Genomic DNA, 26,246 nt, shown 5'->3' on the forward strand with positions numbered 1-26,246 from the left:
TATTATTATTGAATTTTTATGTAAGTACATAATAGTTAAGGCCACTTGCTATAAAGTGGGACTTGCTTTAATATGTCATTGACCCACATACAGATAAGTGTCTCATCCACCTTGTAGGAGTCTCTGAAAGTTAAGTTACAATCTGTCAAGATGGCTGATGAGGAGCTGCAAATTAAGGCTTTTGACAGCTGATTTTGTTCGTTTAAACATGTCGGTCAGTTGGATAAACAGCTATAACTGTTAAAATTCACACACAGAGATGCCGAACATCTACTCTAGGGACACGCTAATTGCAGATTTATTTTCAAAAGTTATAATTTACGAATAAACAGGCCAGAGGCGGTGTGTGTGTGTGTGTGTGTGTGTGTGTGTCTGTTTGTACACGCTTGTCTTTATTAGCTGTGCAGTTTCCGTACACACACCAGTGAGCTAGCGTCTACAATAACAATGTTTCTCCCTCTCAGTCTCAAGCAGTGGAACGTGTTCGCTAATTGCGAACTTTATTAGACGTTTCCTATTATTATTGACGTTGCAAATGTTATTCTGAACGCTGCCGTTTCGCTTTCCAGTCTGCTTGGCTTATTGGGCCCAGCACATAATAACACATTTCAATATTGAGGTGATTGGAAGCTGCTAACACGTGTTCGCTTCCAAGACAATAGTGCTTTTAATTTGCATAATCTGAATACATTTTCTGGCTCAGGTTTTGTTGAAAGTAGACTTAATTGCCTTATTTCCTTTGTGCTTGTGAGTTAATGTGGGACTCGGAGATGTACCAAATGCTGCAGAACCTTTTCTCGGCCGTTCTTCAGGCGCGGCGCTCCATCGTTAAACATTTCTTGGCCATGTGTGTCTAATTTGTTCTTTTCTTTAATGTCGACCCGCATCAGAAACAACTTTTATTCAAATGACTCTGCTCTACTTTTAAGTTAACTGCTCTTTTACTCTTCTGCCCCCATCCCTCCCTCTTTTTTTATGTTTTATAGACTAATGTTGATGAACTGCATGCAGAGCGTCTTCGCAGGGCAACCGAACGTCTGCGCAGTCCCGTTGTCTTCCACAAGGAGTCTGCCGTTAGGAAAACACAGCTCAAATCATTCAGCCAATACGTAGAGACCAGGCCAGGTGAGGTCCTTTACTTCCGTTGCCTCTGACTGCATGAAGTTTATGGAGTATTTAATAATAACATTTAATTAATAATCATTAAATGAATGTATCTGATGGATAAGCCTGTTGCAGTCAGGTTTATTTTTCTAGTTAATTAGGCTTAATGTGAAGACTATCTTGAAGTCTTCACTGAAGTTCAATAACAGCAGTATAAGGTGTTTCTATACACTTTGTGATATATTTAATGAAGATGTTAGATCTGTCTGAATGGTTTAAAAGTTCATCTGATAAAGAGAAATATCTTCATATTCAGTTATAGTGAGTTTGTGATCGTGCCCAGGTGAGAATGTACTCTATCATCGTTTAATATCTCTCTTTCTCTCGTTTCAGAGGTTAAAAGGCAGAGATCAGTGCCTGAAGATCTAAAGCGGGCAGCCGAGGAGAGAGGAGCTTTGACAGAGACAGAAGGACGAAAGCCAACTGAAGATGAAGTACTTAAATGCATATTTCCATTCTCAGTCAGAGCTGTTCTTTCTTACTGATGTTGTCTGTGACACCAGGTCATAGTTGGACGTCAAACCTGCGCACAGTCGCTCACATCCGTCTGAGGGCCGGAGAGGTTTTTTAACACTGATGCCAATCTGTTCTTCCCTAAAGCTGAAGAGACCAGCCAAATTAGACTGCAGTTCCCTGATAATTGTAAGATTAGGAAAAAAGGAAATGGACAGAGCAGTAGATATTCCTCTTTCACTCCTCCTGTATGTCCCTTTCTCCAAACCTTTTTAATTAGTTCTGAATGTTTACATTTTTAAATAGTTCAAATGGAATTTATTAATTTGGAATATTTTATTAATTTCAGTAATTTAAAATATAATTTAAAGTATTTAAAAAATGTTTAAAAGTTTAAAAGTAAAATAATATATTGTGCACATAAAAAAATGTCTATATAATGTGTGTGTGTGTGTGTGTGTGTGTGTGTATATATATATATATATATATATATATATATATATATATATATATATAGAGAGCACAGGGAAATGTACCCTGGGAAGAGTGAGATAGATAGTGTGTATATATATATATATATATATATATATATATATATATATATAGAGCACAGGGAAACATACCCTGGGAAGAGTGAGATAGATAGAGACACAGAAAGAGAGAGAGGGAAGGTCAGTAGAGACCAGCTTTGCCCCTCTCTGTGTAGGGGTTAATGGGTGTTGAACTTGCCCATTACCCAGCTCAAGCTGAATTATCCAGCGAATGATGTTTGCATTAATATAATATATATGGAAATTTCAACACTTAATTATGGCAGAGAGGCGAGAGCAGAGGGGAGGGGGCTGATCATGTGTAAAATTGATTTGTGGGAGAAGTATTTGATAGAGCAGCAAGGAAGAGGAAGGTGGAGTTTGATGGACAGCAGGAGGACTCAGGCAGAAAAAGTGCTGTCTTGGATAAAAAAATAAAAATAAAAACTTTCTTCCCCATTTCCCTCGTTCCTATTATGAAATAAGGTGCATCAGCACTAAATATATGTATATTTTTGCAGCAATCTTTAGGACGTGAATTTAAATTAGCACTCTTTTTCCCCTCCCCCTCTATCTCAGAATATTAGGAAGGAAGGAAGGAAGGAGGAGAGGACCGAAGGGGGCGATAAACGAGTGGAATAAAGGGGGGGGGGGTGCTTGTCACTATCACACACTCAGAAATAAGCATGCAGTTTAATTACTCTATTTCTCCCTAATCACTGTCTCATCCCTCACTCCAGTGTTTCCCACGAGCCAGAGGCTGCTGCTGCCACCAGGGCCACGTGTGTGAGAGAAAGGGAGCGTGTTTCCAAATGTGTACATGAGTGAATCTGAGCACACGCGTGTGCTGCGTAGACCTCTTAGATCCCTGCTGATAGGCCCTTAGGCACTGACCCACCTCTCCCGTATATTTCAATTTTGTCTCTCTGTGTGTCAGTCTCCAGACTGCTGTAATACAGGATTCTCTCTGAGATCATTTAGCGTGTTTGTATTGGTGTGTAAGTGCACCCTCCTGCCTGAGGCTTTACGTATGAAGTCAAACCACAGCATTTAAAGCTACAGTTATTATATACAGAAACAGATATTATTACAGCAGGAACTAAGGCAATAAATAAATTTAAATAAATCTTCAGAAAAAGTATTGTACAGTAGAATACTTTCATACATGTATAATGTGTTAATGTAATAAATTCATGCACATACTCATTTCTCTGCATTTAAATCTACAGTCCATAACTCCAGAAGCAAATATTATTATGCCAAGAATTAAGGCTATAAATATAGAATAAAAAGCTTTTAAGATTTTGGTACAGTAGCTCGGAGTAGCTCTTTTTGATTTGATTTTATATACATGTACTCCATTTTTGACACAATACTTTTGTTAATATATCCAATCTTATATATATATATATATATATATATATATATATATATATATATATATATATATGTAAATATATATATATATATATATATATATATATATATATATATATATATATTTAATCTTAGCGATTAGCCTAATTTAGGAATGTTTGTATGTCATTTATATCACTTTAAAAAAAAATCTCCAAAAAAAAAAAAAGAAAGGCAGGAAAAAAGAACATTTTAATTTGCTTAATTAATTAAAGCAGTATTCACCAGTCATCATTATGACCACTGTTCCCCTGGTATTAAAAAGCTATATAAACCCAGGATGTGATGCTTCATTTGGAACCACTCATCACTCCCCCTTCCTCTCGTTTGTTCTTGCCCAGCAGAAAGCGTTCAAAGACACCAGTCAGTACGTGGTGGGAGAACTGGCGGCGCTGGAGAGCGAGCAGAGGCAGATCGACACGCGGGCCTCGCGTGTGGAGAAGCGTCTGCGCTATCTCATGGACACAGGTACGCCGCCCAATTACACTGTAAACAGTTTTGGCAAATTGAGCGTTCACAAACTCTTATGGAGTTTGGGAAGTGTGAATCTTTGAAGCCGGGGTGTTGGGGCGGCAGCGGGGATATGAAAAGGGGCGGTGAGGATGCAGGGAGGCTCTCTGGGCCGCAGTGATAAGAGAGCCTTCATGGGAGCTGATAACTAGTGCTGATAGCGTCCGCCAGCCAGCCACTATTGAACAGTACCGTGCAGCCATGCGCAACAGAACCCCATATCTGGCCTTCAATGATATGCTGTAGAAGAGAGAGAGAGAGAGAGAAGGAGGGAGAGAGGGGGATACGGCAGAGGGGTAAAGGGTGAAGAGGGGAGGAAAAGAAACGGGGAGGGCTGCTGTTTGGGGGCTGGACCGAAAAGGAAATGTTGAAATAATGAAAGACACATATTAATAGATACATGCTCTTGCTCTCCTCCTCCCTCTCTCTCTCTCTCCCTCTATCGCTCTCTCTTCTCCTCGCATATACACATATGAAAGGATGTGGGGCGATCTTTCGGGTGTGTATAGCAGGGAAAAGGAGCTGCGGAGCCTTTGTTAAAACATGGAACTCCGTTCTGAGACTCCAGTGCCTCAATAACAAAAATTTACGAAAAGCTTCCTTGCATCCAGATGCTGATACGAAACAATCATTTCTCACAAGAGTAGTGTCAGGAAGCGGGGTTGAAAAAAGGAGGGGAAAGTAGACGGTTGAATTTTTATGCTTCTCCATCACATTGAGGATGATATCATGACTATCAGAGTTTTGTGTTTGCCCAACCTTCCATCCCTCCCTCACTCGCTCGCTCTCTTCACACTCACCTGGACCCTGTTGAAGTCAAAGCTGCTGTGTCCGTTTGAAGGGTTTTTTTTCTCGCTCTGAATGATAGATGGCTTGAATGCCCTAGCAGGTGGAGAACCAAACCAGACATTTCGGCAAGATTTACACACTCACACACAGAAATAAGAGGCGCAGTTACACACCAGACCACATTAAGTCTCACCTTAATGTGCTTACCTGACTGAGCTAGGGCATGCATTTCAGCACTGCGAACAGGTGCACCCATGCCGCTCTCAGGTTCACAGACAACATAGTCTGCCAGAAACTGTCTCTATAGCTAAATATACACAAAACATATGTTATGCTCAGAATACACATATTGAATATAATCATGCTTAGCTGTGTTGCACTGTATCAATACAAGTATATTATAAATGAGTATTGTTTATTGTCATACGTTTTTTGACTACATATTTCTAATTTTGAAAAAAATGGAATCTGAGGGTGCAAAAAAAATCAAAATATTGAGAAAATTACCTTTTAAAGTTGTTCAAATTATGTCCTTAGCAATGCATATTAGTAATCAAAAATTAAGCTTTGATATATTTTCGGTAGGAAATGTACAAAATATCTTCATGGAACATGATCTGATTTTGTGGTCCAGGGTCACATATTTAGAAAATATATTCACAACAAGCATTTAATGATGACTGAAAACAAATAAGCAAAAGATAATTAAATGTGTCTACACGTATAAAGTTATATTTATATACATATAAAAACTGTATTAAGAACTACTCGTGATCCCTGATACCCCTCCCCCTCTCATTATACGCTCTGCCGTAGTCTGCTGGTTTTTTGCGTTTGCTTCCCAGATGAATTCACAGTAATTGGGCTGGTTAATTTATTTACTGTGTGCAGTTCACAGCACATTAAAGAATGAAGATAATTGAACACGAATTGTCAAGTGTCTTCTGATATCAGGCGTATTACAGAAGGGAATGCGTATAAAACTCTATTTCCATGCAACCATTGTTTATGGTAATTAAGTACACAGATGTATTCCTTGGTTGCCTTCCAAGCTTATGGCGACTGCCATTGTTGTCTTCTATTAATATGTAATCAGTAAATAGTTTAATTTTCTAATCTGCAGTTGGAGAATTCACTTTCTAACAGCTCTTAATTATGGCAGAGCCCTAATGATGCAGCCGCTGATGGGCTAGGAGGCCGTAAACGGAAGCAGAGTGCTCGGGGGGGAACGCAAAGGCCTGCGGTGGCTCCTGCCTAATGAACTTGTTATTCCCACACCAGAGGGAGCACACACACACACACACCAGCAGCTCAACCATTACCCCTCAGTTAGCCACATCCCTGGAATTACGTCTAAATATGTTAATGTCACCTGATTTTCTAAACATATCAATTTTGAACATTTGGCGAAATCAAAAGCGAGAGGAGAGCCATTCGCTCTCGCGCCATTCTGTCCGAGCACAATACCGTCCCGAATCACATAGAATTTTTTGAGCATGCAGCATTGAAATGTGTGTAAATGTTATCTGCACGGCTTTTGATATTCAGCAAGCCCCTGAATGCATCTCCCTGACATCTGCTCAGCATGCATTTATGCACACATATGATTTTCAAATTGCTTTATAACCTGCAACAATGAACGCAATTATGAAAATAATGGCATTTAAAGGCGCTCTAAAGCCCACACACCTACAGAGTTCTCGATAAGAGATTTTTAAAAAAGCACAGAGGAAAAGAATGAGTTTTAGGTGAGATTAACATATGTTTAAAAATTGCACTTGACTCTGATAAGATTGACACAGGTTTTATTGCATGCTAATCCGTTCTCTTTTTCTCCGCCGCGGTCACAGAAATTCATACAAGACGGATATCGTCAGCTTAATGCAGTTTACAGACAAGTCATCACAGTAGTCTGTGCTGGAAAAACAGACGCAGAGCGGTGTCAGAAGAGGCCCGTTATGTTTGTTTTATTCACAGAGACGTAGCCGTCTTCTTCTGGGCTTCTTAACGGATGTGCACCTTTTTATATTTCAGTCTCAAAACGTCAGTCCTTTTTTGTTTTTGTTTTTTTTTTTGCCTTTCCCCTCAGTTTTCCCACATTAATTCACCGTGCCCACATTCCAAGGCAGTGTTGGCCATGCAGAAATAATTGCTTGAGTGTCTGCGTTTATAGATCTCAGCTCCGCCAAGACCGAAATGGAATTGCTTGTGTGGCTAAGGCAACATGCTTGTAACCAGCCCCTTAGTTTGACTAAAGATTTAAGCTTGGCTACGTGAGTCGCATTGGGAAATGGTCTCCAAGCTCAGACAACAGCTAACAGCTAACACAGCTTTAAGTATATTATCAGGCAAGTTCTTTCAGAAACGTATTGCTAAAGAAGCTTAACATTAATTATTGTAACTTTGGGAAGATTACATCCACAGCATGCTTGTAAGCGGTGGCATAGTCCTCTTGACCTCCTATGCAAGAGCTTAAAGACACTAGAATGGCATTTCAGCTGCATTAATAGGATAACCAGTATAATCTTTCCACAGTAAGAGAAGGAAAAGTGTTTAGAGCATAATACTCGCCCCGGTTCTGGGGACGAGACGGGTTTTGTGATGTCTCTCGCAATCGGCACGCACCGGGCTCTATCGGCATAATCGCAAACTCTTTTTCTCTCCCTCTCTGCTGATCTCTTTCTTCTGTTGTCTCTCTTTCAATTCTCTTTTTTCCTCTCTTCTCCCTCTGTCCTATTCTTTCTCCTCCATGGGATTAGCATGCTAGTTCGCTAGCTTGTCCACTCTAATTTTAAAGACCAAAGACCTCGTTTAGCCTTCCTGCTAAGCGTGCGCCGTGAGTAGCGGGAAAGTAAGCCTGGAGACAAACGCAGGAATTCGGCTCATAAGGATGGCTTTTATCGGCACGACCAAAGGCCAGCGCTGGATCAGGAGGTGACCGCCTATTCAGGTTTAGTGCTGGACTATGTGCTCGACTTCAAGAGCTGGTTAACATCAGAATGGTCCATTTTCAGCTACTGGCTTTTGTGGCCTTTGTTCTTCCCGCTGGTTTTAATTCTCACCGGACCGTTACGCACGCAGCGTTGATTGCCTTTGTGAAGTCATGTATTCTCGCTACCTAATATAAACAGGTTAGACCTTTAGCCTAAATTAATGCATGTTGTAAGACATTAGCACAACTCTTGCGTTTGTCCAGTTTGTTGCAATGGTCTCTGGAAGTGAGAAGGAAAACGCCTCACATCAGCCCCTTTTAATCTCCGAGGCTGTTTGAATGCTCGAGAGGCAAACACAATTTAATTAGTTAAGTTGCATTGACTTTGCATTGAAACCCCCAACCAGCAATCCCTCCCTCCGAAAGCTTTTCCCAGATGTGAAGAGGGTTTTTTTTTGGTCTGGTGTCAGGCTTTCAAACATTCTTTAACAGTTGGATGAAAGGGGATTTTAAGGAAGATTAGAGAAGGGGATCCTCCAGGCATTGTCTGAGAATCTTAAGATAAAGCGCACGGGGTGGATAGTGTCTGCTGAGGAGGGTGTCGGGGGGAAGGGTTTGTTGGTTGCATTGAGAAACATGTAATTTAGATTTTTATAACAACGCAGAAATTACGACCAGTTGGCGTTGTAGCACTCTCTCCCTCCATCCCTGTTTGTTTTCCTTTTCCCTCTATCCCTCCCTTTCATCCCCCCCATGTGTTTTGCAGTGGCCTTGCTGTCCTCTAAATTGTTGGTGTGAAGTTAAGTTAAATGCTGCTACATGTGGCATTGCAGGCAGGCAGTGATATGCCTGATTAACATTTTCAAAAGGGGCACAATGATGGCGCTTATTATAATCTCCCCTTTATTGAAGCATCTTGAGGCCTTTTCATCTTTCCCCCCCTTTGACTGCCATTCCAGTAAGACCCAGCCAAGAGCAGCTAGTGCCGTGCCACTGTGGCTCCATACGCACAGAAAAATAGAGAGCCGCTCCAACGCCAGCCAAGACCTCAATGATCTGCTGGGCTTTTTTTGTGTGTGTGTTTTTGTGGCACTGGTGTGCGTGACTGTCTTTTTTCTTTTTTTATGGGATTTTTGTCTTTAGTGTAGAGGACAGTAGAGAGGAGATGGGATTGGATTTGTTTGAAACAGGCTGGATTTGAACTTGCATCCCATGTGCGCAACACCCCACTTTTTTGCAAGCCTGTGCATTATTTTTAAATGACAATTTCTTTGAGAAATACATGTTTAGGTTTGTGATGAACACACCGACAGATTTGATGGTTAAAATATTTCTTTAAGTTGCGGTTTTGAATATCATTCTCTATGTGCATTTGCTAAAATAGTTTTTAACTTAAATCAATTCGATTTTTCCTAGAAGTTCTCAACTAGAAAAAGGCTTAGCGGAACAGTTTGGGTGCACTGGACTCTGTTTGCATAATTGATCATTATTTGGTTTACAAATTGTCTCCTGACAACATAATTGAATTTCAGTCATGCACTTAATTAATAGACCTTTTCATATGGAAACTGATTAAGACACACTTTACAATTAAGTGTAATGATGTGGGGTTGGCCTGTAATTAGGGGCATTCACGTGCTAACAGCCCTGCTATGCTAGCTCAGTTGTTGTTCATTTCCCTTTGTATGGGCCTCTCTAGGCTACACATTCCTCTAACGTACTACCTGAACCTTATCAGCACACGGCTGCTCTCCCCAGCCCACCTTTAGCATGCTAAAACACGCTAACGACACCCAAAACAGCTCATTTGAGCTAATGGAAATGACCATTTAAATGCTATTGTTCTGCTGTTAGCTGCTTAGTAGAGATGGAAAGATAGGGCGGGAAGCGACTTTTATAGTTACTGTAGGGAGGAGACTCATTATCAATTTGTCCTTAAGCAAACCGAAGGAGAGAAGGTGGGGGTATGGGGGGAGAAAAGAAAACGCTAGAATCCACAATGCAGATGTGTGGAGGCCGGCTAATAGTGTTAGCACATCCATTACTCTCCTCAGCTTAATTCATTAAGCAAATTGGGCGGGAACCGTATTGGCCTTGTTGAAATACGTGCAATATGACACTGCTCAAATTTGTTCTAACACATGGCCCGGGGAGACGAGTCGACCGCTCTAATGGGGGAGGAGGGGCAAATTATGCAAAGGCACACTGCAGGAGGGAAATGACTACAACGCAGAGGGAGTAGCACCTCCACACTCATCTAGCCTATTTTGCTTCAAACCAAGCCTTGCCATATTCTTTCTTCTCTCTCTTTGTTGTACCTTTTGGCCTAAAAGGAATAATTCACCCAAAAATTACAATTTGATTACTTACCCTCATGTTGATCTTTAACTGTATGAATTACTTTATTCTGTGGAACATGTCTCAGTGTTTTTCCCCATACAATGAAAGTGTTATTGTGGAGTTGAGACATACTTCAAAATATCTCTTACATTTACATGGTACACTGTAATATTATTATATCACAAGCCAGTTTGTCTGTTAAATAATGCTTACAACAACTTTTAAATGCTTTTGACAGTCATCTGAAAGGCTTAACATCTCGGGGGCCAGCAGATGTTTCACCCTCTGCAATCGTTTGCTCAGACGTTTACTTGGAAAGCAGATTAAGCAAATAAAAGCAAATCATATATTAGTAAGAAAAACATTCTGCAGGTGTTGACAGGTCCTTGCTGCTTGTGCTAATTTGTCATCTCTACAGGTAGCCATTTCAGCATCTCTCAAGGTTCGGCGTGAATCTAAATGGAGTGTTGCTCAAACTCTGATAACCCCCCAGAATTTCACACCTCTAGTATGTAAACAGAGTGCTAGGGCAGGTCTTAAATCGATGAGATAACAGAGATACTCCTAAATGGCTACAACCTGTCCTTAACACACACTAATGTCGTACCAAAAATTCTTGCGTTTCAAATAGGTGGGGCCAGGAATGCAATCTTTTGTTAATGCTAGTTTAAATATCTTCTATAGCTCATGCGTTCTGGTAGTTTGTAATTGTAACTCCAGATGATTGACACTTGCTGGCCCAAAGGATTTGCAGTCTTTCAGATGACTGTCAAAAGCATCTACTGTATAGTGTCCTCCTTAGCATTATGTTCATGCTACATATTATTACGATAGACCATTTAAATAAGCACCAATTAAATTTAAATGCCGAAATGCTGATAATTCACCCTAAAATGTGGAACACACAAAGATATTTATAAGAACTGTTTTTGAGCATACAATGTTGATAAATGTTAATATCCAAAAAACACCGGGTTGACTTTCATTGTATGAACAACAACATTTCTTCAATATATCATTCTTTGTGTTTCACGGAAGAAGGTCTTTCCGGTTTGGGTCAACATGAAGATGATTTAATGGTGACAGAATTTTCATTTTTGGGTAACCTATCCTTTTAGTTCATATAATCTAAATGGCATTTTATTTGGCTTTTTTTTGTGGGAAAATTGTGAAGAAATTTTCCATTTTTGTGTTGGTTTAGTAGTTAAATCAGGTGCAGTTGACACCATTGGTTTTGGTTTAAGAGCAAGAGATGGGGGCAGGAATCCAAGCAGCCCTTTTCCATTTGGCTGTGTGGAGATTTTGAGAAGCTTCATGCAGTCACAGATACATATGTATGTGCTCACTGCTCCCTCCTGGAAGGCACCTTTTTACATGTACATGTCTGCTGGGGTCCCCCCACCCTTGCAAACAGGCCTCCCCTCTGTCAGCTAATCAGTACCTCAGCTAGATGCATTGTGACACTATGCAAATCTATTTACATTGGAATAGGGGAATCAGGGGATCCTAAACTCAGGCATCGAAGTTGAAGAGAGAGAATACCCAAGGCCGACAAATAAATGAAAGTTTGCTCAAATCCGTGAGATAATGGGGTCTGTGTTCAGACTTACCACAGTGGAGAGATAAACACAGGGATTACTTGGGGGTTTTGCATCAGTTGCTTTCTGCTGGGTGGCCTTACTTGTCAAAAAGGGTAGAGAGAGAGAAAGAGAATAGGGGGGAAAAAAAACGTTTAACGCAAGGACATTCACATGGCACATTGAGAAAAGAAGTACTGCTAATTCCATCAAAGCCAGAGAAATCAGCCATTAATCTATGCTGCTCTCTCCCTCCCCCACAGCTATTGTTGCTGTGGTTGTTGATCATTTCGGTAACATCTGGTCCTGGGCTCTTTTTGGTGGCCAGCTAGTGTCAACCAGCCGACCCCCGACAACATGGCCAAAAAAAATCACTCTGGTGTCTCGTGGTGTTGCTGTCGTCCTGTTGGTAGGAACAGAAGATGCAGGGAGTGAGCATGAATATGTTGGCCAAGAAGTATTCAAGTATATAAACCAATCAGAAACCAGCAATTATAGTAGGTAAAAACTTAACAATTATACATATTGTATCCAAAGTAACATCTAATTTATATATTTCATCAGCATTCCTTTTCTAGCATCATTTACTTTAATGTACAGTCAAACTCTAAAAATATTAGTATTTTAAATTAAGAATATTGCATTCATAATCATTTTTAAAAGAGCCCAGTGTTTGTAGTCAGACCTCCTCAAGTCAATTAACGTAACCACAATGTTAAGGCATTAAATTAAAGATTAAATTAAACAATTGTATAAACTTGAAAGCTGGACTATTTGATACCAAACATTTCCTTCTCAAAACGTATAAGTGTTATGGGTGCGCAGGAGTGGACGATTCCTGTTAATATATATATTTGAAAAGATAGAGAGATTGGGCATTTGAATCAAGAGCTTTGCGGAGGAGCAGATTATGACTTCCATGGTGACTCCTTCCAGCTTTGGGGAAATGAGCTGTTGACATTCTTCAGGGTCATCATCCAAGATAGCAGGCCAACCAGCAGGATTTACCCGATAAACCCATCCAACTAGACCTTTATCCATTTCACTACGACTTGGGAAGGCAGGGGTGAGATGGAGACGGGTTAGAACTGATGTTTTCCTCTTTCCATCAAAACACGAGGCATTCAGTCTTCCAGTGTGGATGCTGTCATCACGAATGAACCCTTGGGCTAAAATATGTAGGATAATTCACTAATAAACAGTCTTTTTAAATTGCATGCATAGCTTAAGTCTAATATTTTCTGCGTTACTGTTGCAGGTTTATACTGATGTATGATTTTTAGAGTACACTGTTGGTCTTTCCAGACTATACGAGTAGATTAAACTATTTAGAATGGATTCAATGAGAATATGAAGAAGAATCTTAATTTCTACCTTTTCTGCAAGTTCACATCATATTTGCACACGAAGCCTATGTCGGACAATGTCTGAGTCCTCTCCACCTTGGTCAAAATCATTTTTTCCCATAATTCCCTTGTGTAACCTGGGGCTAGTGTTGCTCCCCGCTGTGAGGTAGACCCGGAGGAAAGACAAAAGCACAATGAAACAGGGAGCTTACCACCAACCGCTCTCACTGGAGCTCTGGAGTAGGGCCCACTATACACCGCTGCCTCTCCAGTTCTGTCCCAATGCTAATGAGCCGGCTCTGATCTTTCCTCTGCTTCCCGTGTTTTCAACATCTTCAAGGACCACATGGCGCTAGCAAAATAAAGACAACCAAATGAGAATTTTTAACGCTTTTTGTGTCAGCGACTCGGTGCCTTTCAGCCAGCTCACTCATTTAATATTCCCCCAGAGAAAGAAAGGACAGAGGAAAGAAGAAAAGAAAAAAGGTAAAATGTGCAACAAGGAGTTGGAGGTGCTGGAGGAAAAGGGGGAGGTGTCACTAGCATTCCTCTTCTGAGTTATCGCCAAGAATTGAACGATATCTAAATCGCGAAACAGAAATGACGTAGACTTTGGTCTTCTCGTTTCGAAAATTTCTGTTAAAACACAACACCCAAAATGAAACTTTTTTTTTTTGACAAATGTCGTCAACAATTTCCTCCAGCTTCATGATATCACTGACAGGCTCCTGAATAAGAGGGGACAGATAAAGGGTGAAAGAGGGCCCCGGGTTTGACGGAGTCTCCTGCCGGCTGTTCACACACTCCTTTTTAATAGCTGCGTTCTCTATACAGAGGCGCAGGGCAGTACCTCGCATTAGCGCTTGGGACCACTACTTAATAGGATGATGTCTTTTAGCTTTTGTTATGAGATTATTAACCGGGATAGGTTTCTGCTCTCATCTGAGCTGATGCTCTGAGGGCCTGTTGAGCACAAGTGGTAAAATACGGCGTCCACACATTGTGCCGTGCTTGTATGGTAAAAGGCTTTTAATGAAACACCTTTTCGGAGGGCTTCACCAGGTGATCTTTTTTTTACTGCTCTCGTCTGCCACTCACCCAGCTTTAATTACCTGAAGTACTCGGCTTTTTCCAAAGGCCCTTGATTCTGCCCATGCGTTCAGCGCTCCCAAAAGCAGGCTTAAAGTGGGTGATCGAATGAAATGATAGTATTTGTCAAAATAAGAAAGAAAGGAGGAAAGGACCTCTGGCTGCAGGGTTTCACCCTGAAGGTCATATTATAAAATCTGTTTTTATGGTTCAATGGTCCACGCTTGCATTTTAGGGTTAACTTGGTTGGCGAATTTTTTTAAAATTATAATATCTATTCTATAACTAACTTAATTTGCAATAACTTATATGCAATATATATATTTACTTTCAGTGTCTACCCCTTAGTATTTATATTTATATTGCCATCCTTATTCTAAATTCACAGGTTTATTCGTTGCATATATTCCAACAAATTACTGTGCATCTAATCATGTCCTGATTTTATATTTAACAAATGTGCATTTGATTGGACTACAGTAATAAACATTTATCAAATATTTTATTATTTCTGTAGCTCAACAACTAGAGAATGATGCAATTGCAAAATCTTGTGTTTCATTCCCAGAACCTCGATCAAATATATACCTTGAAAGCAGTGGAAGATGCTTTGGATATCAAAATGATATCTATCAAATGCATATATGTGAAGACAAAAACTCAAACTGTTTTATCCATTGAGCGTCTTTTCATCTGTTTTCCACCCTTGTGTCATTTTGCATCATTATTTATCACAATGGCTGTTGTGAAGAAAGCTGTAATTGTTGTTTTGTAATGTAAACTGGCTGTCTTGGCTGTTACGCTCATCGTGAAGCTGCGATAGTGGACAGGCGGCCCAGGGATTAAGGAGCAAGAAACGACCAACACTAGCAGATCAGTCTGTGATAATGTTTATTGATTAAAAAGAAGGGGAGAATATAAAACACAGTTTAATAGAGTAGGGAGCTGCGGACAGAGATGGACATATTTGTGATTCACTGTGCTTAACTCAGACAGCCAGCCCTAAATCCATATAGTCTCCACTGTTACTCTCCATGTCAAAAAACGCTTTAAAGTAATAGAACCATAATTGTGGTAGAGTTGCTTAAATATTACATAAAAAAGGAGAATTTGTGTATAAGGAGGAAAAAGAAAAAAATCTATTAGCTGCAATTTGTTTGCTTTGCCCCTGCCGAACTCGGCATAAAGTGAGAGGTGTCTGCTATTAGCCGGGGGACTGCAGTGTTTGCAGAGGAGCTGTTTGTGTTAACAGCGCTGAGGGGCGGGTGAGAGACGAGTATTAAGGTACAGCCTATCTTCTGTCAGCCCCTCACTGAACGTTCAAACAATTACATGAAAGGATGTATGATAACGGTGTATGTATAGCCAAGACTTTTCTGTCATTAAGGGCGACTTAAGCGATCCTGTTTTCCTCCTGCGGTTCTTCTATCCTCGATGTAAGGCCACTCTGCTTATGAACCCTTCCTCATAAGCAGCAAAGCAAGCAATTGAAGGTCAATAATACTGGTGGCAATTGAAAACCTAGTGACAGGGACAGGAATTAAATGGTAATGCACTTTGGCTGCTCATGTTCCATTAGTGGAAATATGTTGCTTTGTCATCATATGATCATAAGTGATAATGTTTCCTTAAGAGATTTAACATTATTTTTTTAAAATAATTTTTTAGATATTTTAAAGTCATTTGATTTGATTTTAATGTCATGAAATAACCTTTTAAGATTTTAAATATTTCCTATGTTTTTTTTTTTGTTTAGTTTTTTTTCAGTGTCTTGGTCACCTAAAGAGGCCGATCCCCGGATAAATAGCAAACAGGGGAAAAGGTTAGCGGTTAACTAGGTTGGCTTAAACAAGAGAAAATGTGTTCGGTCCATTTTGAAACTAGTGATAGGCGTCTTAAAAGCACAATGGCTGGGGCTTTATCCTGAGATTAGGTATTGTGGTTCAAGCTAAACTACCTTCCATCAGAGCGGCGCAAGGCGAGCACGGCCCTTTCAGCCCACGCTAACAAGACTTCTCCACATTGCAGACACACTCAAAGTAATTAAATCAATCCTTTTGTACTCACCGCTCTCTCCTTCAGTGACGAGTGAAGATCTGATTATTGCCTTCATGCATATTCAGAAAGACTCCCTGACTGGGCCTTAATGAGCTTCCTCTCAGTCGCACAAAACCTTGTTCATCTTGTTCTTTTTCCTCTTCTTATTTATTTTATTTATTTATTATTTTACATTTTATATATATATATATATATATATATATATATATATATATATATATTTGTCCCTCTCTTTTTCATGCATTTTAACTCCTGACAACAACATAAAGAGGGAAACGGCAGTCAGACGCTCAAAATGAATGAGTGAGGAGAGTCAGCCCACTTAAAATAAATAGTAAATGTTCAAAAAGTGACTGAGTGGTAGAGGAGTGGAGATCTTCCCCTTCAAACTCCGATAGACAAATTGGATTACTGGGTATTGGATTAAACAGAAAACGGGTGGATAAGAAATGAGAAGAGCTTGCTGTGATCACAGGGTTTAATATATTTCTTTTCTTTTTCTTTTCTTTATGGCCTCCTCTCTCCACCCCCAGCCGTTTTTTTTTTTTCTTCAGTAAAGACACCCAGCTCTTAGCAGGACTCAGGATTAATTTGTAATTGTTCTGGTTTCTTAATGCTTTAGAAAGATTGTTATCTAAATCAAATGAAGAGGAATTTTGTAATTAAGCAAAATGCCAAGCAAAACAATCCCCCTGTTGTGGAGGTTTACTTCAGAGTTATTTGGTTTTTATCATTCTGTAAATATCTAAATAAGGTTCTAATTTAAAAAAATAGAAGCTTCAATTGACATGATTAATTTTCTATTCACAGCATTTGGCCTAATTGCGTTGAAAATGAAAAACAATCTTATTTAGGCATTCGGGCCTATATAAGATATATCAGAAATATTGTGTACACTAATGTTTTCCAAATATCAAGGTGCGGTTTTAATAACCGTCGCTAAAGCAACTCAGATATTTAATTTGTATTTTGGAGTCATGTCTGGGGCTATGTGGGGTGTATTTGTAATTTAACAGGTGTGTGTGCGTGTATATAAATAATATATATACATATATATATATATATATATATATATATATATATATATATATATATATATATATATATATATGTATATAACTGATGTAACTTAAAAATATTGATGAAACTTCACATTTGGGTGACTTGTGGTTTGTTTTGTCTGTGTGTGTGCTGTAGCCGTAAATAATCAGTAAATGTTAGCAGGAAAGAGAGGCAGACTGTGAAATGTGTGAGGATATCATTAATGCTATCTGTTTTGAATGCAACAGTGGCTGAGATGACTATCTTAATCTGATTTGGCTATTGAGGCCAGATCACCCCGCCATGGACACAGGCCCTCGGGCCTACCAGACGAGCATGGACCCTCGTGCTCGTGTGACGGTATCTCTTGAGTTTTACCTTTCGTCATTCCAAAGTGAATGCTATTGGGAAAGATCAGCCAGGCTAGAGAAGCAGGTTCTATTAATTTTTAGTTAGATTATATTCAGTGCTCGAAAGAAAACAAAATCATGTGGGGGAAAAAAAAGTTAATGAAATGTTGGAGATAAATGATTACAATTGTTAAAAGTTTAAAGTGTTATTTATTCGCAAATTTTAATTATTTGTATTTTACAAATGCCAATTTCGGTGTAATATAAAAGTCTTCTAGTTACATAATGCAGAACGGCACAAAACCATTGTAATATTATATTGTATTACTTTAGTACAGATATATGCACATAAACTGACAGTCACATAAACTACTACTAAATATTGCTTTGCAATGATTTGTATCGTAAAAAGAGCTATACAAATAAACTTGAATTGAATATATATATATATATATATATATATATATATATATATATATATATATACATGTATACATACATACATACATACACAAAAGTGTTTAACCACCAAAGAGATGCAGCCAGACATCCATAGTTCCATGTTTTTGGGTTAAAAATTTACTACATTGAGTATATCTGTGACACTATAGTAGTGTGATAATATTTTAATTTATTTTAAATAGAAAAATATTGTCTGTGTAAACTGTATTGTGGAATTTTTAACTGTGATCTTGAGAATAATTATAACTAAAACTGAACTACTAAGAATAACAAAAACATTCAGAAAATTAACTAAAACTTAATTCAAATAAAGATGGAAAACAAAAATTAAACATTGAAAATATTAATAAACACCATAATAGTATCTCACTGATACTAAAATAACTCTGATAATTAACATGATCTTAAATCAGATAAATCTAAATTAAATTATGAGTCTGTTTGTTTTCAATTGGTTATTTTTAAAATGTCAAGGCATCAGTTATTTGGGTCGTCCCCATCAAAGGTCATAGTTTAAGTGTTGGCACTGTAGAATGTGTATGGAGGAGTGTGTTTGTGTGCATGTTATTTGTTTTAGCGTTAAAGCGAGGGCTTCTTTCATGCTGTCAGGGCTCTGTCAGTGCTGAAGCTCAGGCATTGGCCTCTGGGTTGCGGCTGCTAATCCGTCATTCCCTTACAATGTCACACAAGCTTAATATTACCATTTATTATTTGCTTGTTTCATTTGACTGTGCGTCGCTACAATGACCTGTCACTGCACACTTTATCCCTTCCGAGCTGCACTATTTAAAAGTTGACTACAATAATCCAGGCTTGATTCCTAAATCCCGGACCCCCTCTTTTTTCCCCCTCCCTTCTACTCTGCGTCGTCGTCAAATTCAAAATTTCACACATCTGGCAGTGGCAGACATGAGAGCGGCTCCCCTGGTGGAGGGCCGGGGTGTTTTGGTGGGGGTGAGTGACAGGGCCGTCGTCTCACCGGGGGCTGCCGCTGGCTTTGTTGTGGCTAGCGGATTTGTCTCTCTCACATGACCAGCGTCACAGTCACATGGTGCCAAGCAACAGCATGATGGAAAAAAGATCCGAGGCACAAGTTCCCACATCAGACTCATATTGAAGATCTGCCCTTTGTCACCCTCACCTCTTCCTCGTAATGGCTCTGTGCACACACTGTCATACTGCTTGTTTTTTAAATGGATCCAGTCCTGGCTTCTGATTGGTCACTACGGCATTCTAGTTGTGCTCAAATCCACAATATATTAGCACCTATGACATTCGCCGTTTCATTTCACTCTACCCATTGTTTTTATTGAATAGTAACTTTATCGTCCAGTCAAAAGATGCCCATTAATAATGTTTTAAAAAGCAATAAAAACAATTGCTATAATCAAATATAGTCATGACTAAAGAAATTACAAGTACTCTGCTGCACTATATAATCTAATTTGACATTATAATATGACTGGAAATATTACGTATAATTGTCTTTGTGTTTGACTGTTATCCGAAGGTTAAATGCAAATCAAGGGCATCCAAGATCACGCATACGCACATTTTTATATAATGGTGTGACACTGTAATTCTCATCTTGAGATCTACAAAAGTTGATCTTTAAGTCCTCACATTTGTAAAAAGCATGTGCGAGCGTGTTTATGTACAGATGCTAATTCTGTTGTTGATGCTGTCAGGAACAGACAGGTATCACAGGGACATAGAGTAGGTGATGTGATTACATAAGCTTAAAGGATCTTTCATCTTTTCTCCTCTTTCATCCCTCTTCAAAGACATAATTAGTGTCACAAAAATGCTCAGAAAACCGACATCGGAGTCATTCTTCCTGAACCCACTTAACTGGTTTACCCCACGGCCCAAAGTACCAAACTCTATAGTGTCTGCTTTCCTTTGAGACTTTCTGGGGGCAAATCAAATTTTGAATTGGGATGGCGTCATTTGGTCAGACAAATCCAACAAAATGTGAAATCTTGTCTCTCGTGACATAATTAACGTTCTGCCATGAAACTACTAAAGCTAAAACAAGTGTTTGGGGTTGGTACGAATTTTTATGTTTCTGAAAGAAGTTTCTTATGCTCATCACGGCTGCTTTTATTTGATCAAAATTACAGTACAAAAACTAATATTGTCAAATAGGTTTACCATTTAAAATAACTGGTTTGTAATTAAATATGTTTTAAAATGTGTGAATTATTTGCTGTAATAAAGCCGTTACTAGTGTTCTCCATTTCATGATACATACTTGGAATATAAAGTTCAAAAGAAGAGCATTTATTTGAAATAGATTTTTTGTAACATAAGTTTTTGCTCTCAGTTTATTTCATCCCTGCTGAATAAAAGTATTTCTTAAAAAACAAATAAAACATTGCATGTACATTGCACTCCAGATGTTCAGTTACATTCACTCATGAGTCATTGAATTTTAATAGCTTATTTTTACCATGAGAATTATAAGAGTAATTGAGTTTCTTAACTGTCACGCATCCGGCCTTTGAGCAATGGGCGGGCCCCCACCTGTTGTTTCCCGACTATGTAAGTTTGGCATACGTACATGTAGGCCTCGGGCTCAGGACATGTGCTTTTGGATGTACATCGGATCTGAAGCTCTGAGGCTTCACAAAGAACCAGAGCTGAGGCTTTAATCCCAGTCAGCGGAGGAAAGTAACCAGCCTGCGTTAATCCTGCTCTAATCCAGAGCCATCTCTGTTTTACTGACAATGGCAGTTCCTTGTGAATGGTGTCTAATATGTAGGTAGTGAACACACATCTGGATGGCTTCCTAACGTGCGTGTCAGTCTGCGCTGTTGAGAAAAGCCTGTCGGATAATCTCATTTGATGCACTTTATACTCGTTGGAGGTGTGAGAAAAGTGCTTAACTTATCTGTGCCAGAGAAAGTCGGTCAAAAGTCTGTGTGTGTGTTTCTCTCTGTAAAGGTGTCGGTTTAAAGAACAGGTGAGACTTTAGTAATTTAATAGTTTTATTGAGGTTTGAAATGGAGATTTGCTGTAACTAACAGGAATTTGGCTTATTGTCTAGTTATTGGTTAAGTGTTTGAAGATAATATTTTGAATGTCAGTAATTCGTGGGAATTTTTGGCAAAAATAATTAATTTAATCTTATGATTTCTAACCAGAGTTTACAAACCAGAATGAAAGGATAAAATGTTAATTTCTGTATTTTTTTTAATATATTTTATTTTAAAATAATTAACTTTTTTTTTTTTAAAGATATGTGTTTTATTTTATTTCCACCCACTGGGGGACCCCAGGCCTAGTTATAAAACCCCCTGCACCACAGCAATGATTTTTAATATGGCAATAACATTATAATAAGGTTTTACATGCTCAGGTTTTTTATGTATGTGTATGTGTGTCTCCAGGCAATAATAAAGAAGAGGAAGAGTCCATGATGCAGGAATGGTTTACGTTGGTCAACAAGAAGAATGCTCTGATTCGCCGACAGAACCAGCTCTCTCTGCTGTGAGTTCATGTTTACCCTTTCTCTCTTTCTCCATCCCTTACCAATGGAAGCGGTGGTCTCTGAGCACACACACCTATAATATGTTGAGACCCACACTTGAAATGATTTTCCCAGGAGACCTGAGCCCAGTCAGAAGGTCGGGCCCCTCATTCACTTCCACCCCTCCCCCGGTGGCCCTCCACGGTAAAGCGGACAAAACGGCATATCAGAACGGACGCGTCTGCAATAATGTGATTTCAAAGACTGTATTATTCCAGCCATTATGAGAATTGGATCGACCCAAAAAAAAAAAAAATGACTTCATTCACCTAGAAGATGAAGCCATTATGACAATAACCCACATATTTACCCTCTTTTTTAACTACTTTCTACAGTTATTTCTTGCCTCAAAAGATGATAATGTTCATTTTTTAAACCTTTCATCCTTTTCTTTAAAAGTGAGAGTGAGACGTACAGAAATCTGGGCGGCTGTTCATTTTGCATAAAGAGCAAGAGAGAGAGAAGAAGAAGAAAGAGACAGAGTTTCAGAGCTCTCACAAATGACAGATTGAAGTATTCTAATCACATTATATCACTGGAAAAGGGCTTTTTAAGTGCTCAATTAAAAGGGCCTTGATAATTTCTCTTTCTTTCATTTCTTTTTAGTCACCGAACAGGCTGTGAAGGACAAATTCTATTAGGGACAGAGTTAGCTCATTTCCAATACATTTGAAAGTGGCCAAATTTAATTTGCCGTGTGATACTCCAACCACCCGCCCAAGCCCGTCCCCCCCCCCACCCACCACTGCCATTTCGCCGCTCTCGGCCCCCTCTGTTCCTGTTTGTGTATCGCTTATTTGCAGTAGATTAATGTGAGGTAGGGAAGGTGTTGGCGAGTTCACGAATCAATGTTTATTAAAGGTTTCTTTAAGTGTTTAATGATTTAGTAATTAACATATTGATGAACTTTTACAACTTGCCCAGGGAGAAGGAACACGATCTGGAGAGACGCTTTGAGCTGCTGAACCGAGAATTAAGGGCAATGCTGGCGATTGAAGGTAAGAGGGACTGAAAGAGGGATTTGGGGTTGAATTTGAGAGGCGCTCTGTAAAAGACAAAGATCCTCTCCTGCTTAATTAAACCTGCTCTTTGACACCTCAGACGTGGCTCCGCCCACCCAGCCCTGATTTGATAACACTGCCAATTCTTTAGCTGCTTTTATTAATGTAGATCTTACATATTCACCCTTGGATTTGGACACAATATATATGATGTACTCTCAAAACCACAGGTATTAAAGCCATAGTGCAGATGTCACTTCCACGTCAATATTAAATCTCTGTGATGAAGAGATTCAGGACATCAAAGTACGCACTCATGTTTATAAGCTTTTTGAGTGCGTGTTATACAGACTGGTAAGGTAAGTCAAAAAAATAAAGCCTATTGTGTGGTATCAAAGTTGTCTGGTTAAGTTTAATCCCTTTGACTGTGTCCTCTCGCAAAATGAACCTTTTGCAATCAATGCAAATTGATTTTACAATTCGATGGTGACCCTCTCACCCCTTGGCTAGCCATGGTAATTTCTTTCTGCACCTGATAAGCTAGCTGATCCATCATAAATCAATTCTAATTAGCTTGGAGAGGTTGACAGTGGACATGAATAGCCAAGCAGAGAGCATATCCGTATTGTGACGCTCCCCGTATTCGCCAACACGCTTTCTCACCTCCAGGGCTTCGCCGAGGCAGATCAACACGCTTCATCTCAATATTTTGACATGCTTCTGTCTTGTTTCTGAAAGATTCCTCCACGCTGAGAGCTGGCGTGATACTGAATGCTAAATGCTGAGCCCGATAGCTGGAATTTAAGCTAATAACGTTCAGATGTTGAAGTGCCTCAGCCTTGTGTCCACTTATCAGTGAACATGGAGTGAGTTCCAAATATTGGTCTGGGTGTGCAAGGGTGACCGGGTCCGTCCACAGCAGTGGTAATTCAGTCTCTGCTGCTTGTAACAACCCTATCAGTCCACACACTGCTACCTGTTGAATTATCACTCCAGTTATTTTCTCTCTCTCTCACTTTATCTGCCTTGCTCCCTCTCTCTCTCTCTCTCTCTCTCTCTCTTCCATGAGGCTCAGCACTTGGCATTCAGAGTCAGGGTGTTTCTGAAGCGAGTTAGAGATAGTTCTGAGCTGCTGGTGAGGAGGTTCGTGCATCAGTTTCTTATTTGGAGCCCCGACGGGCTTTCGCGCCCAGCCAATGCAGACAGGTAATTGCTGATTTGCTTGGTCAGCTGATGACATTGGAAGTGTAGCGGCTGAGGCGTTCAGACGGGCACACACACACTCACACACGCTTTCTCTCATATCAGCGCACACTCTCTCGCTGATACAGAAAAATACTCACCCTCCTCGACCCCACGACTGTGCAGAGGAGAATCTACAGTCAGTGTAACCTGGAGATGAGTAATACTTATTTCCAATAAATATTAATACTGTAGATATCATTACTCACTGACTTAAATTCGGGTACACTTGTTGCCTGTTGCATTACACACTATTAAATCTGAAGCCTGTGGACACCAGAAAGGGAAAGGAAATATTTCAGAAATTTTAAAGGCAGGTTGAAAAGACGGGAAGGATTTGGTTAAAGGTGTAGAGCAGACAGGGTGAGTGTTAATGTCAGCTAAACGATAACCCCTTCAGTCTGTGCTCCGCTGTGGGGAGGCAAAGAAAAGTGGCAAGGCCTTCCACAATATGCCATGACTCCTATTTCTCTGCCTCTAAATTGATCCTTTTTGCCCTTTTTATCTGCCTGCCATGCACACACGCTTTCTCTCAAATTCGTCTTTTTTCCCCTCCCCTCTCCCCATTTCTTTCTTTCCTCAAATGCGGTGCACTCCGGGGCGTTATATTTGAAAGTGGACGTGCCTTTTTGCCGAGGGATTTCTGCATAGGTCCCCCAGTTTTGTTGTTACGGTTTTATATGATAAGCTTTTTTATATGTTTAAAATCAATATGTAATCCTGTGCAAGGGCTTATCCCCCTACAACCCCATTTGTAAATCTATTTGAGCTTTGTTACATGTCTGGGTTGCCGTATTCCTCGGATTGATTGGGTGCAGTGTGAGAATCCTATCAAATGGCCGGCTTTGATGATGTTGCAAACTCTTTCAAGATTGCTAGTTGACTGGAACTGGAGATAAGGCGAGACGACACTTCCTCATTCTACACTATTCACTCAAATCTGTGTTCATTTCCATTTAGCCATTGCTTTCTGCATTTGACTCTGTGTCCACTTTTATATAACTGCACCTAATAGAGGTTTGTATTTGTGTAGTCGGCTGTGTTTATCCTCGTGCATTTAGAAATGGAATCTTTCAGAATCTTTTCTTTTTTTTTTTTAACCAATTTGTTTTAATTTAAGTGATAATATTCTTTAGTAGGCAGTAATGTCCTGTTAAATTTTACTGAACTGATTTACAAGGTTGTCTTCAGCATTTTAACCTTTTTTTTTTCCTATTTACAAAACCCGAATTAGTTACATCACTCATATGCATGCACAAAAACACAAGATGCAGATTAGTGATTCAAATGTTTATTCAAAGACATTGTGTATTTGGTTTGTCACTTTATTTGTATCTGATAAAGCAGATGGGAGATGGAATAGCGTGGTAAGAATGAATCCTGGGACTGTTGTCCCGTCATCCTCCTTGTCATGGTTTTCCATGTTGGTCTTTGTCTCATTCCCAGCTGGCTTCTTTCCAGCTCCATCTTACGCCGGAGCTCCCAGACTGCCCAGTACTTGCCCAAATCTGCTGCAATAAGATAATGCATTTTTCCCTGGATCCTCCAACACTACTTATTTCCTCCTAAAAAAGTTCTAACCCCCCAAAAAATACCTCCATTCTGTCCAAAAGTTTGCTTCACGTGTCCGTTCACTAATGCAAGTAGAGCGTGTGTGTGAAGTTTGTGTTTAGTGATCTTTCAGCAGAACTCTCAGAAGAAGCTCTGTGCCTCCTGAAGCTGCCGAGCAGGTTGCGCTCTTGAATAAATTTTGCTGTTGGAGGAGGGTCATGGGGATTTGAACCAGCGCATTCTTCTGTGGGTTGTGAGTGCTCACATGGTTACCATTGGTGTGCATTGTTAGGGTTATCTGAATAAGCACCAGCCATGTGAGTTTTAACGTGATTGCCCAGGGCGATGAGAGAGAGAGAAAGAGGGGAGTAATCCAAAAAGGATTGAACCCCAACCCCCACCACCACCACCTCCTCCTCCAAATAGTCTTCAACCATCTCTTCTTCGAAAGAGGTTAAAAAGGAGAAGGAGGCAGCAGCTTCTGTTCGTGTTTTTTGGCGAGTCACCATCACTCGTTTACTCTGCCGTGTCCCTCTGCGTCCATATTCATTGTTTACCTTCTTAATGAGGGGGGCGGTGCCGCTCCCGCTTGATTGACAGCTGCATGCGGCCTCTGCCGGAGGTGCAGGGGAGGATCTGTGGCTTTTTGGCTGAGAATGCTGAAGGGGAACAGGAGGAGGAGGTAAAGAGTCGAGGGGCTTTTTCTCTCTCTCTACCTCTTTGGGACATGCAAGAGAAGTTTTTGTTGGTGGTAGCCTTCCCTCCAGGCAGGTCTTTGTGAAGTGGGCATTGTCGTTTTTGACGGAGGGGTAGCAGAAACGACAGAGTGAATTAAAGAGGAGGGTCGTGAAAGACAGAGAACA

General features: G+C 39.8%; 1 protein-coding gene across 3 annotated transcripts in view; it reads left to right on the plus strand.

The window, feature by feature from the left end:
• Positions 1–26,246, plus strand: part of LOC113117478 (EH domain-binding protein 1-like) — a 41,462-nt gene that overhangs the window by 12,073 nt on the left and 3,143 nt on the right. For 2 of the 3 annotated variants that reach the window (XM_026286188.1, XM_026286190.1), the window contains 5 exons: positions 987–1,125; positions 1,498–1,598; positions 3,905–4,031; positions 21,450–21,549; positions 22,514–22,587. In XM_026286188.1, the coding sequence (XP_026141973.1) occupies positions 987–1,125; positions 1,498–1,598; positions 3,905–4,031; positions 21,450–21,549; positions 22,514–22,587 (541 nt within the window). The remainder of the gene's footprint in view (positions 1–986; positions 1,126–1,497; positions 1,599–3,904; positions 4,032–21,449; positions 21,550–22,513; positions 22,588–26,246) is intronic. The other variant, XM_026286189.1, reaches the window with a different exon arrangement.

The sequence above is a fragment of the Carassius auratus genome, chromosome 17, assembly GCF_003368295.1.
Source record: "Carassius auratus strain Wakin chromosome 17, ASM336829v1, whole genome shotgun sequence".
NCBI lineage: Eukaryota > Metazoa > Chordata > Actinopteri > Cypriniformes > Cyprinidae > Carassius > Carassius auratus.